Source organism: Eleutherodactylus coqui, chromosome 2 (assembly GCF_035609145.1).
Source record: "Eleutherodactylus coqui strain aEleCoq1 chromosome 2, aEleCoq1.hap1, whole genome shotgun sequence".
NCBI classification, from domain to species: domain Eukaryota; kingdom Metazoa; phylum Chordata; class Amphibia; order Anura; family Eleutherodactylidae; genus Eleutherodactylus; species Eleutherodactylus coqui.
In genome coordinates this window covers 239552462-239565984 of record NC_089838.1, presented here as the reverse complement: position 1 = coordinate 239565984, position 13523 = coordinate 239552462, and the positions used below count along the sequence as shown (strand labels likewise).

Below are 13523 nucleotides of genomic sequence, written 5' to 3'. Positions count from 1 at the left end.
AAACAGGTTTCCATTTCAACTGCAATCTGCAGGTTTGACAAGTAGAGTATCAGTAAGAAAGCCCCTGCTACGATTGCAAAATAAAAAAAAGACTTGACTGGGCTAAGAAGCACTAGACTACTGAAGAATAGAAGAAGGTCTTATGGATTGATTTGACATCTTTAGTACATCATGCAGGGTTTCTGTACACCATCAAGTAGGTGGAAGGATGGTTCCTGAGTGTGTGACATGAACTGTCAAACATGGTGCACAATGCATGATGGTCTGGGGCTCTTTTGCTTTTTCCAAAGTTGGCAACGGTACTGGTGTATCTTGTCTCCACTTAAAAAGTACTGACTTCAAGAATGGAATGGCCTGCACAGTCTTCACACTTAAACCACATTGAGCTTGTTTGGGATGAACTAGACAGAAGGGTGAAAGTAAAGCAACCCACCAGTGCAGCACATTTGTGGGAACTTCTGCAACAATGTTGGGAAAAAATTTCTGCACAATATCTTAATGCAATTATTGAAAGAATGCTTTGAATATGTAAAGCTGTTGTATCAGCTTCAGGGGGCTACTTTGAAGAGTCAAAAATCTAGATTTAATTTTGTGAAACAAAGTCAATTTATTATTTTTATTCATCTTAACTTGTTTATTCCATCTATTATTTCATTTCAGAGTCCATTTGAGACGTTAAACTGTGTAAATATCAATTAAAACTAGTGCTCTAAAACTTTTGACCAATAGTGTATGTAAAGAAAAAATGTATGTTTTCAGTCTTTACTAATAAAGGCTATAGATACCTGCACTCAGTTTTTTTAAGTCTTTATATTTTTACATTCTATATGAATGAATTTTGTAATTTGATGCTATTAAAAATTCTCATCTGTTTCATCTCTGTGTTTGCAGTATATTCCAATACTTGTACTGTGTCAGGCTGCAATCGTCATTCCCTCTTTAATTTTTAGAGCCTCCTTCTATGCAGTTTGCAATCTGCACTTAGTTTCAGACTTCTCAATAATACATGCTGGATGTGAGGTCAGTAAGGATGCTGCCTTCAGGTGTGCTTCAGATGTATTACAACAGCTTCATTCCCGGACTAATTTTCCATTCCACAGATCCACAATCCATCACCCAGCCCGAGCTCTCCGCTCTGCTAACGAAACTAGACTGCGCTCCCCTCTAATTCGAACTTCTCATTCCCGCCTCCAAGACTTTTTCAGAGCAGCACCAGTCCTCTGGAACGCACTCAAAGGATACCCAGGCAATCCAGGACTCACAGAACTTCAGGCGTGCTCTAAAAATGCACCTCTTCAGGGAGGCATACTGCATTCCCTAAACAAACCCCTCTGTATGCAGCCTGATAACATGTTTCGTGACCTACTGACTGCAATCCCTGCTAGCCACCATCAACTGCCCCTGCAGTCATACCGATTCTGTCGTCACACGGCTAAATGTCTGACCATTGTCTATGTGTATAGCATCCCTCACTGTCCACCTCCCCATACCGTGCACATCTCCAGCCCTTTTGCCTTCTGTATCACCCCATTACTTGTAGTATGTAACCTCGTTGGAGCAGGACCCTCACCCCTATTGTTTCCATCAACTGATTACTATGTAACCGTGGTTCTGTAATTTTTGTATTTTTTGTCTTTCTGTATTCCCCCTGTCTATGTAAACACTGCGGAATATGTTAGCGCTATACAAATAAAGATTATTATTATTATCATAAGGATCTTCTTCCTTGTACAGACTGACACTGATGGTGAGAAGTGTGTGCAAACACCTGCCTCCCCAGGATCTGCTTTGGGTACTATCATCTGTTCATGAACAGATAGTTACTCGTCTGTAATTCACCCGCTCCCCTTGCTGACTACTGCATGTGCATTTCTCCCTGGCTATAGTCTGATATGCCATGTACAACCTCCTCCTCGCTGATATCACTAACATTGGGGGAGAGCAGTGACAGCTGACACACTCAGGAGCTGTGTGCGGTCACATCAATATCAGAACCAGCATGACACCCAGCTATGTGAAGGAGTTACACAGACTCTGCAGCAGCAAAATCAGCAAAATGGTAGGACATTTGTAATGAAGACTATCTAGAAATCTACTTAACTTTGCATTTTGCAAACAAAAATAAACAATTTTGGCACATCTCCTTCAAGCTCTTGAGTTGTGCTTTTATCTCAGGTTTTTATCTTGAATTGCAAACCTGCTTAGAAATATAGTGCTGTAGGAATAAATATAGAGCCAGTCAAGGAGGAAAAAATAGATGGCAACCCCTAATTAGTTTTAATGGCTGCCATTCCGTAGTGTTACTTTTGAAAACCATACAGAGAAGAAACAGCTATAAGTACAGAAAGGCTCAGGGGGTTACAAATCCTGGGGATGTTTTGTAGGTTCCACAGCAATATTATTGCACTTAGCGACTAGCATAAGTCTATTAATCAGTTATATTTCGTAGTTGGCTTTGATTCAGTGATAGGTGCTCTGTTTCATGTGAGTCCCAACAGACTAATATATGTAATAATGCCTTCTGTTTGAATGGGGCTGCTGTTGTCAGAAACGAATCAGTGATTCTCCTAATACCTGGTTTATGAAATCATGGAAAACAAATGCTGCTATTACTAACACATGATGATTTTAGGTTCATACATATTTAAATATGAGAATATGTAGCATGACCATGCTTTTCTTTGTCTGACAGAGGAATAATGTGCTTTGACAGGAATTACAAGTGCCATTGACATATATAATTTAAAGGGAAGTTTTCCCAAGTTCCCCCTATATAAGCCAGGACAGATAGCCACTCAATAAGAAAGGCCATCACTATTGTTGACCCAACCCATCTATGCATTACATGCTGCTATGAAATGAAGATCATCTTCTATTCTAGTAGATCCCATCTCATTTGACCTGAGAATCATGTCATATATAATATCATACCCATATAATAGATATAGCATATGATAGCAATTTACTTTCTTAGTAGTGTGATGAAACTGTATGCAAAGACTGCCATTCCAACAAGAAAATAAGCCAATGGCAGACGGTACCCAGCTCTTCCTATTTTTCTTTCCCGTCCATAGTAGCCATAAAATAACACAGAATACTGGAGATAACCCTATAGAATAGACAACAGTTAAACAGAGACAAGTATTTACATATTACTTTCAAGGCATTTAAAGGGTTTTTTCCAGCCAGCATTTTGAACTCTGTAATTGTCTGTATCTGTCAGCCTCATAATACAGAAGTGGACAGCAAACACTTCATATATTATGCAAATAAATATTGAAATTTTATAGGAACTACTCATGATTAGAGATAAGCGAGCGTACTCGTTAATGGAAATTACTCGAGCAAGTATGGGCATTTTCGAGGGGCCGGCGGGGTTGAGCGGTGAGTTGCGGGAGTGAGCTGGGGGGAGAGAGAGAGAGATCTCCCCCCCCCCCCATTGCCCCCGCCCTCCCCCGCCGGACCCTGAATCTTTTAGGACGAGCAGGCATGTACTCGAAAATGCCCATACTCGATCGAGTAATTTGCCTAAACGAGTACGCTCGCTCATCTCTACTCCTGATGTATACGGTTAAGGCAATGCTCTGTTTGTCAAACCAGAGGAGATAGCATGCTCATACAACGCCCTTGGTCCCAGTCCCTATCTCCCATGGCATGACAAAGCGCTTTAGAGCTCATGTCCACAGGCGGTTTTTCACAGGGTATTACGCGTGCGAATAGAGTCAATGAAAGTGAATGGACTTTATTGAGTCATGCACATGATCGTGTAGACACTGCGTGTAGATACGCATGGGAAATAGATTACAGCATACTTTATTTCTCATCATATGTGTATGCAAATGCTATCCATACACAATACATTCCAATTCACGACATTCCACTATAATATTTGGAAACAGTCTAATATAAAGAGTGCTGAACTGCCATTACATTGTAAACGACTATTTTCTTAGAAAATAGTTGTTTGTAAAATCTGATCTGCTGTTTATAGCAACAGAAGATTAATACCTCTAATATTGGTGTTGCTACCGTATGGCATTGATGGCAAATACCTATTTGGGGTGATACTCACTAAGGTTCTCCTTTTGTGGTATATTCATCTCTACCAGGGTTTTTCAGTTTACCTTTATCTATAGACCTCATACAAGCCAATATTTAAAGGTTTTCACAGGCAGGATACAGCCAAGAGGGCTTTGGTCTGATGTTCTTGATGTGAATTTAGACACGGTTGTATTTCTGTTTGTAGTACCCATACACTGGTAGTGGTTATGGAAGATATCCACTTACTTTTGTTCTTGAGCCCTATATATACTTTTTAAGTGAATAAAATATTAAAAGTTAAGTTTTAGGAATCTAGTCAGTGAAGGATACTTTGGACTATATTGCATTCGTCTTTCTCAGTGAATTTATATATGCCATGTAAGTCTACACTGTGGTCCCTTAGGTAGGTCCATCCAGCTATAGGAAAAACGAACAGTTGCATGAGCTATCTGTGGTAAATACAGCCTTGTATGTAAAATCACATGAAATGTCACATTTCTGGTTGTTGCACTAAAACTGTTTGTTTCCAAGAACAGCCAGCAAAAGTTTAAACGCAGCTAAGCATGTGAATGATACAAGTTGATGTATGCGGCAAAGGATAACACATTGACATCGTCTCTAATGTAGGCTGCTTTCACACAGACGATGCAATATTGCCACGAGAAAATTGCAACAATATCGCATCTGTGTTCTGTGCAATATCGCTGCGTTTTCTCAAGGCGATATCGCGATTTTGGGTCGCTACAAAGTCACGCGACTTTGTAGCGCTTTTTTGCCGTGATTTTCGGGGGAAAGGTGAGGCTTGAAATATAAGCCCTATCGCAAAAATAAGCCCTATCTGCATCAAAAATAAAAAAAAAACAATAATACATCACCAAAAAGGCGCTGTCATCCTCGGTGCGTGTCTCCTCTGCAGCTCCACACAATTTTTTTGTAGTCTTCAGGCAGCTTTTCCTGAATTGGAGTTTTAAAATCCACGCCTCCAGGAAGCGCTGGCTGTGATTGGTTCATCGAGCACTGGCTCTGATTGGTTAGGCTGTGGCTCTCGAGAACCAATCACAGCCAGCGTTTCTTGGAGGCGGGGATTTTAAACCTCCAATCCAAGAACGGCTGCCTAAAGACTACAGAAAAGTGTGCTGGAGGTGCACTGGAGCTAACAGTGCCTGATAAGTGATATATATTATTTATTTATTTTTATATCAGATAGGGCTTATTTTAGGGCTTTTACAGTAGGATTTTCTACTGTAAAAGTTGCATTGCACAGCACGTTTTTGTGCAATGCGATGCAACACAAAGGAAAGCTCCATAGGGAAACATGGGCTACAAAACATTGCAAATCGCGGCTATATAGCGCATGCTACGATTTTGTATTCTCGCAATGTAGCAGCCTACAAAACATCGCTGATGTGAAAGAACCCATTGGAAAGCATGGGCTTCACATACATGGGATTTCTAGCACTGTTTTTGTCGCCCGCGTGAAAGTGGCAAAATGTTTAAACATTTTAAAAGGTTATAATTCTGATTCAATAAAATAAAGATTGTCTTCATGAAACAAGACAAGACAAGACATCAGGTGAAGCATGAACAATCCTTCTGGGAAAGTTCAAAGAAAGATCATTCAGGAATGAGAGAGCTTTCATGAGAATGCAAGATTGCTTGTCTGAATATTGGAAGAAAACTTCAAACATGGCCAACTTCTTTCCAGAGGATGACTGTCTGTCTCTGCATGTACCTTGGTGTACCCATGACATGCAGAATGAATTATCGATTGTTTATATTGCTGACATTCAGAAACGTTCTTTTTTGCAGGTCTTACATAGCCATATACATAAAACGCTGCATGTATTATGCAGCATTTTACTGCAGTGTGAGCCGGAGGTGAGATGGCTATTGCTGAGTAGGGTAGTGATTGTGCACTGTGCCTGACACCGTATTTCACGCACGCTGTCATGCGCAGTATGACTAGTTTCTTGAATTCCCTGCTCTGTCTCTTAGTGGCGTTGCATATTATATGCTGCACATATGCAATGTATTGCATATGTACAGTGTTTAATATGAAACCCATAGAGGACAATAAATCACAGTGGTATAGAAATCTATATATGAATTCTGAAACCCTTCACAGATATAGATAAAAATTAATAATGTTTATTAAGTTATTTAAAAGGACATGGGTTTACACTAACATAAACACACACACAAATGTGTGTGTGTTTATGTTAGTGTAAACCCATGTCCTTTTAAATAACTTAATAAACATTATTAATTTTTATCTACGGCCATAGAGGACAATAGGGCTGTATGCTTGTGATATGCGGTAAAGTAGAGCATGCTACGTTCTTTTTTGCACATGTATTATACACAATAAAAAACACCAGTGTGAGTGGGTCAATAAAAATCAATGTACTTTTATTCACTCCATTCACTGCTTATTATAAGCACGCACATCACGCGTGTAACACATGGTGAAATTACGTTTGTGTGAATGTGCCTTTAATGTCAGCATTGTAAACAATCGATAATTCATTCTACATGTAATGGGTACACCAAGGTACATGCAGAGACAGACTGTCGTCATCTGGAAAGAAGTCAGCCACTTTTGAAATTTTCTTCCAATATTCGGACGAACAGTCTTTAATCCTTGGGAAAGATCTTTTGTCCCTAAGTAGTCTTATGCAGAAAGATTGTTGATTCTTCACTCAGTATCATTGAATGTGTAGAACCATTTTGAAATTGGTAGAACAATCACCCACGAGATTTGTTCAACTATCAACCCTCTTCTATTTAATGTGCATTGGCCACCTGTAGTCTACTCTCGACAGAACTCTGGGTGTTAGTAAACCCACAGTGACTTCTCCAGATCACATCATTGACACTACCTTGGATCAGCATATGGATGCTAACTATATTGCTTGTTTACTTTTCCATATCTTGTTTATGTATTTTTGAAAGGGAAAGGCAATCTTAACCCTTTCCAATCCACTGTCTGACGTCTGAAGACATTCTGATTGAAGGCTGTACAGCTCCGATGTCAGAAGACGTCCGGCAGGATATTCTTACTGTAGATTCCTGGCCGTTCTGTTGTCGGGGGGCCTCTCCAGCATATCCCATTACCGCAGTACTGGATCTAGCCAGCAGACTGCGCCATTGTATAATGGCAGAAAGAGAAAGCCCCCTAGGAAACCCTGAATCCAAAACTGGATTGGAAAGGGTTAACTAATTTAGTGGCCACTCTGAGTACAGTATATAAGCTGCATGTTTTATGTAGTGATAAATGGCTTTAAAACATATAGATTAGAGCCTTGCCCCCAGTGACCAGATGGTATTCAGGTCCTGTGCAGAAGAAAATTCCTTATTTGGGATTTTCTTGTTGACGGTGCTTCCAAATGGAGCTCCTGCTAGAATCTGTAAATGAGAAAGAAATATGTAAAAAAAAATATTTAGAGTTGGTTATATTTTATTTGTAACAATTGTAAGTGTACAGTGTTTAAATATCTTATTAAAAAGTCAGTATTTCAATATCTTCAAGAAGTAGACAAAAACTTACAGCATTTGTACAATTTGGAGAATCCTACTATGGAAAGGGAACACAAGCTCAGCTTAGACCTGTTTCCCATAGAGCCACATTTGTTGCAACATTTTGGTTGAAGAATTCATTTCTTCAACAAAACAAGCTCAGTAATATTAACAAATCTCAGTCTCTAAGGCTGCCTGTCCATGGGCGGGTTTGAATTGCGTTCCTCTGCGATAATACGGCGGCAGGGATCGCAATGAAAGCTTTCCATAGCGTTGCTGTGGAGAGCGCTCCCCCCCCTGTCCACGAGCGGAGAATCATTGCGATTCTCCGCTTGTGGGCGGCAATTCTCAGCTTGCTGAGAGATGTCAGGCTGGCAACGGAGATCAGTCTGCCGGCTCCTGCTCCTGGGCGGTGGATCTACGCAACGGGATACCGCAACGCCTTTGGACAGGCAGGCTAACAGTATAAATGTTCTGCATTAAATTCTAGGCATGCTGAGAATTTTTTAATACGAAGCAGATTTTTGCTGTGGATTTAACGTATTAGAACTCGTTCGCATCTCCATCGGAGGTTCTGTTTGGAACCTCTGTCATAGATTTCTGTTAAAATCCAAGTCAAAATAGTTCAGCATGTGGCGCTATTTTGTCCAGCAAAAAGCTGAAGAGCAGAGCAGAAACTGCACATCCCTTTAATGTCGGTGGGAATTGTTCTGCACTGTTCATTTCCGTCTTGTGATAGAAAGGACTTTCCATTTTCCTGTTTGATGAAATTCTAACGGTGACGTCAATAAACCTTGTGCTTGGAAGTAGTATTTTTGACTATATGCTTTTTAATATATATTCAGAACCTTAGAAAAATATTTCACTTAGCACAGGAAGGCACTTTTAAACATTCCTAAAACATGATGTAATGGACTTGCATACTGCACACACCTGTTTGGGATCTGCAGGCTAAGATGAATTAAAACTCTGCCTCACAACACTTGATAGTATGACTATAAAATGTCTCATTGGATAATTTAGTAAAAATATCATTTAACATCTGTCACGTAGACAGGAGGGAGAGGAGAAGGGACGATACCTATCGATCCCGCCTCTGTCCCCAATTACTCACGGATCGACTATTGCGAGCGCCTTACCGCTACCTCACAGCTAAGCCTTGATCGATCACTCTAGCAGTATTGCAAGTGTAGAGTCCTTAGAATACAGGTGGATCTGTACCCAGCTTTGCCGGGCTTCTGCACATATGCAAAGCGAAAGCTCAGATATTTTTTTTATATATATATCTATCTTATCGCTCTCTCAGCAGTAAGATGGAGCATAATAAGTTCTTATAAAATTAAAGTTTACTTATTATGTATCTATTTGATTTTCCAAGCTTGATAACCGGGCTAATTATTATTAGTTAGGAAGTACTATCATGTTACTATGTTTGAATTGTTGTCACATTTGATGTACAGTACTTGTGAAGTCAGGTTATTGCTGTTGCAGTATTATGCATGTTGAGATTTTCTGAGCTTTGATGGTGAGATTTTTCATATATCTTCTACTCCAATATCAAAGTGTCACACAAAACCTTCTCACCCAACCCAAAGTAGGAAAACATTTATATCCACATTGACAAGTCTCATGAACACAAGCCAAATGAACCATCCAAGAACAGGTGAAACAGAATGAGCATCACATCTGTCTTCGTGTAAGTGCTTTACCATGATGATAAATATCTCATGTCTTTTATAGAAGATACAAATAGTGGTCAGAAAAGAAAGTAAGAAATCAGTTTGAGATTTTTATCAGGAAAATGGCAGTATATCATCAGTTAACGGATATGCTTAACCAGCAGTAAACCAGTGTTGACATTGCCGCATAAAGAAATGCAATTGTTTCAATATCTGAGAAAGGAGATACAAATGTAGCAAAGTTAAACTTCACTGTATTAACTTTCCTAATCGTATCTTAATCCATTACGAAGCTATTGTTTTCTAATGTTAGTGCAATAAAACCCATTATAAAGCAATTCAAAGGAAACAAAAGCTGTGGCACAGAAATGTGTTTCAATGTGTAGTCTTAGGGCTCAGTCAGACGAGTGTTTTTTTCACGGATGCATAGATCCGTGAAAACGAAACACAAAACGCATGCATAAAAAAACGCATGACCAAAGCATCAGATGCATTTTTTATTCGCACTTGTTGTGCGGTCGCACAAACGTAAAATTCACACATATAGTGCCGCTCCATTGAAAGTAATGGGAGAGGATCACTATTTCCTGCTGTGGTTGCGACAGCTTCAGCAGGGGATTTCTTGAATGTGAAACCCCTGGATGCTGTCACATCCAGGGGTTTCACATTGTTGTCAATGGGGCCAGTGGCAGCAGCTTGAAATAAAAACCCTACTCCGAAAATAAGCCATAGCTGCAAGAAAATAAATAAATAATACATCACCTGGAAGCACTCCCCGGGTCCCTGTCTCTTCTTCTTCATGTTTTTCTGGCCAGAGACTGAAGAACATGAAGAAGAAGAGTGCTGGGGACCCAGGGAGAAGATGCACCAGAGCCCAACAGCACTTCTAGGTAATGTATTTATATATATTTTTTCCTGCAACTAGGGCTTATTTAAAGGCTTTGACAGTAGGATTTCCTCCTGTTTTGGAGCGTCCATTCTTGACAGTCTCCTTCTGGCAGGTCAGTGTATGTTACATCACTAGTGATGTAGTACTCACTGGCCAGCAGGGAATGCTGGGCTATCGCCAAGACTGTGCATGCGTGCTGTCTTGCCGAGAGTGTTCATAAACTATTGTCACAAGGCAGCACACATGCGCAGTCTCAGCAATAGCTCAGCATTCCCTGCTGGCCAGGGAGTGTTTCGTCACTAGTGACATAGCATACATTGACCTGAAGGAGGGAGACTGCCGAGAATGGATGCTTCGTCACCGGAAGAAGAAGAATCATTTGGCTTGCGGTGAGGTGACCCGGGCGACTGCAGGAGCCAGGAGAAGATCGGCAAGGGAAGATGCGGTAAGAAGACTGACGGGGGAGGAATAAGTAAGTATTGATTTTTCTTTAATGACAGAGCCCCTTTAAGTTAAACTTTGTTACATCTGTATAACACCATGATCAAAAGCCTCATTCACACAGTCAAATGATGGCTCTATACAAGATATCTCTCTAATTGTAAAACATTAAACATTATTTATTGTCCATCAACTTCAATTTTTTATGAATATAAGACATACCTCTGGTAACACCACAAAGGCTCCAGTCAAAATTGTAAGGACAATATTGATTCCAAATAACCATCGTAAAAATATAAAGTATGAGGCAACACCCGAGCCAAAATGACCTAAAATGGCAAAGTAAATATTATAGATCCATTGGATTATAATGCCAGTTATTTAGAATATTAATAAGATGTACAAGAGCCTGCCAGTATCATGCCATTAGGCTCAATGTACTTAGATACCTTAACTGCTAGTATATAGACATTAAAGAGGTTGTCATGACTGAAAATTATCCACAGGATAGAGGATAATTTTCAGATTTGTAGAGGTGCAACTGCTGAAACCCCCACCAGTCCTAAGAATGGAGCTTTAACACATCCTGAAGTGAGGGCAACAGCAGTCATTGAATAGTGGGTGGTGATTAACAGAATGGTATTTAACAAGGAGAAATGCAAAGTCCAACATCTGGGCAAGAAAAATGAAAAATGCACATACAGAATGGGAGGAATTGGGCTAAGCAACAGCACAAGTGAAAAAGACTTGAGTATACTAATAGATCATAGACTGAACATGAGTCAACAATGTGATGCAGCAGCCACAAGGGCAAACACAATTCTGGAATGTATTAGGAGAAGCATAGAGTCTAGATCACATGAGATCATTATCCCCCTCTACTCTTAATTAGTCAGACCTCATCTGAAATACTGTGTCCAGTTCTGGGCACCCCACTTTAAAAATCTCGTCCACATGGCTGGCTAATCCCGAGATTAGCGGCCGCGGGCGGATTTGCCGCAGCTGAATTCCGCGCGGCAAAAGCGCGGCAAATCCGCCCTGTGTGAACCCAGCCTTACTTGTCAACTACTCAATGGCAAGTCTTCCATATTTATTTGAATGTGGCTTTTCCTCAAAATTTCTATGCCAAGAAGAAAATGAAATTATAAATCTGTAACAAAAATATAAAATCATAATCCAGCATACTTACTTTCAATTTTCTTTATTCTCATTTCCCAGGGGATAAAGAGGACAACAAAGTTGTAAGACAAGCGACTTAATTTTTTCCAGAGCTGCAGCAAAAATAATGAATATTTGTTGACTTGATTTACTGTTATTTCAGTGAATATGTTGTACGAGTGCCGTTAGTATGCGGTTACACAATTAATTTTTACAGATTTCATGCATAACTATAATATATAAGCATTTTAGCTTAGGTGATAAAGGAATAAGACCTATCAATCCAATTCATTTTCTGACATAAATGATCTGTAATGCAGTTGCAAGAAAAAGAAAGTGAAACCTTTAGAATTACCTGGATTTCAGAATAGATTACTAATAAAATTTGTTCTGATTGTTATCCAAGTCATAATTATAGACAAGCAAAGTCTACATAAATTAACACACAGAGAGTTGTACTGTTCATGTCTTTGCATGCTGAGTAAATATCCACAGTACATGGAGAAAAGGTAAGTGAACCCTTGAAGTTAATAACCAGTAGGAGCAATCACTTTCACCAAATGCTAACCGCAGCTGCTAATACATTTTGCACAACATTGAGGAGACATTTTCGGCCATTCCTGCCTGCAAATGTGTTTCAGTTCATTGATATTTATGGGATGCCTTGTATGCACAGCCCTCTTTAGGTTATGTCACAGCATTTTGATAGGGTTAAAGGGAACGTCACTATTGTACCTTGATGCCACCAGAAGCTAGGGGTTTGACAGGGCTGGCATGGAGGAATGCCCTTGTCATGCCCTTAGCTCTCGATTGGCTTAAATCTTAAAGGTCCTGGGAGCCTGTGTATTGATTGTAGTCTGTGCTGGAGGGTTAGGGTTACGGTTACTTTTCGTGTTAGGCTTACTTTATTAGCTGCACTAGAAGCAATTACAGCTAATTATGTAAGCCTAACACGAAATGTAACCCTCTAACCCTCCAGGCCATGCAGAAATCAATACACATGGTGCATCCATCACTCTCCCCGGAGCAGGCACCCCCTTTCCATCTCCCCTGCCCAACCACTACCCCTACGGACTGCGGTGTCAGGACAGCACCTGCCTCAGCCCCCGGCGCTGTCCTCCCTGACAGACTGCCGTGTGAGGACTGCAGCTGCCTCTGCCACCGTAACTGTGCTCCCTGACGGACTGATGACATCACCTGCCTCTTGCACTGCCACTGCTACTGCCGATCCCGATGCTGCTGCGTGGCTCTGCCTCCGCCGCCACTCTGCCAGTGCCGATGCCACTGATGCTGCCAAGCCCAATGCGCCGCCGCCTGCCTCTGGGTGTAGGTGAGGGTCTGGCTGTGCCAATGCTGCCTTCCTCCGCTACCGACTGCCGTGTCAAGACAGCATTTGGCTGCTGAAACACGCCCCTAGCCAATCAGAAGCTGGAGGCGTTACTAAATGAGAACACTGCTGCATTATGTCGCCACCTCTAACTTCTGGTGGCGACATAATACAACAGTACCAAAGGGAACATGCTATCCAAACTGTAGGCAACATGTTATAGAGAAGAAGGAGCTGAGCAGAGCAGATTGATATAAGGTTTTATGGAGAATGAGTCAGTATAAATGAATAGGGTTACCATTTGGACTCTCACTTGTGATGGAACACTATCACTATCAGTGATCAGGACTCGGGCTCCAACAATTGAGCGTCCTGAATTGTTATGGGTGTCGACAAGACAGGATCACCATCTAGGTATTCACTTATGATGATCAGTACTTGAGTAAGCCAGTACAAATACTCAGATCAGTAC

The 13523-nt window shown here is 40.7% G+C and overlaps 1 protein-coding gene across 1 annotated transcript in view; it reads right to left on the bottom strand.

Annotated features, from left to right (window-relative positions):
• The window catches only part of TMC3 (transmembrane channel like 3), a 105510-nt gene that overhangs the window by 59504 nt on the left and 32483 nt on the right, over window positions 1-13523 (bottom strand). Inside the window, exons 2-5 of the mRNA XM_066589369.1 lie at window positions 11756-11837; window positions 10789-10895; window positions 7348-7446; window positions 2967-3109 (exon numbers count right to left, since the gene is read on the bottom strand). Of these exons, the coding sequence (XP_066445466.1) occupies window positions 2967-3109; window positions 7348-7446; window positions 10789-10895; window positions 11756-11837 (431 nt within the window). The remainder of the gene's footprint in view (window positions 1-2966; window positions 3110-7347; window positions 7447-10788; window positions 10896-11755; window positions 11838-13523) is intronic.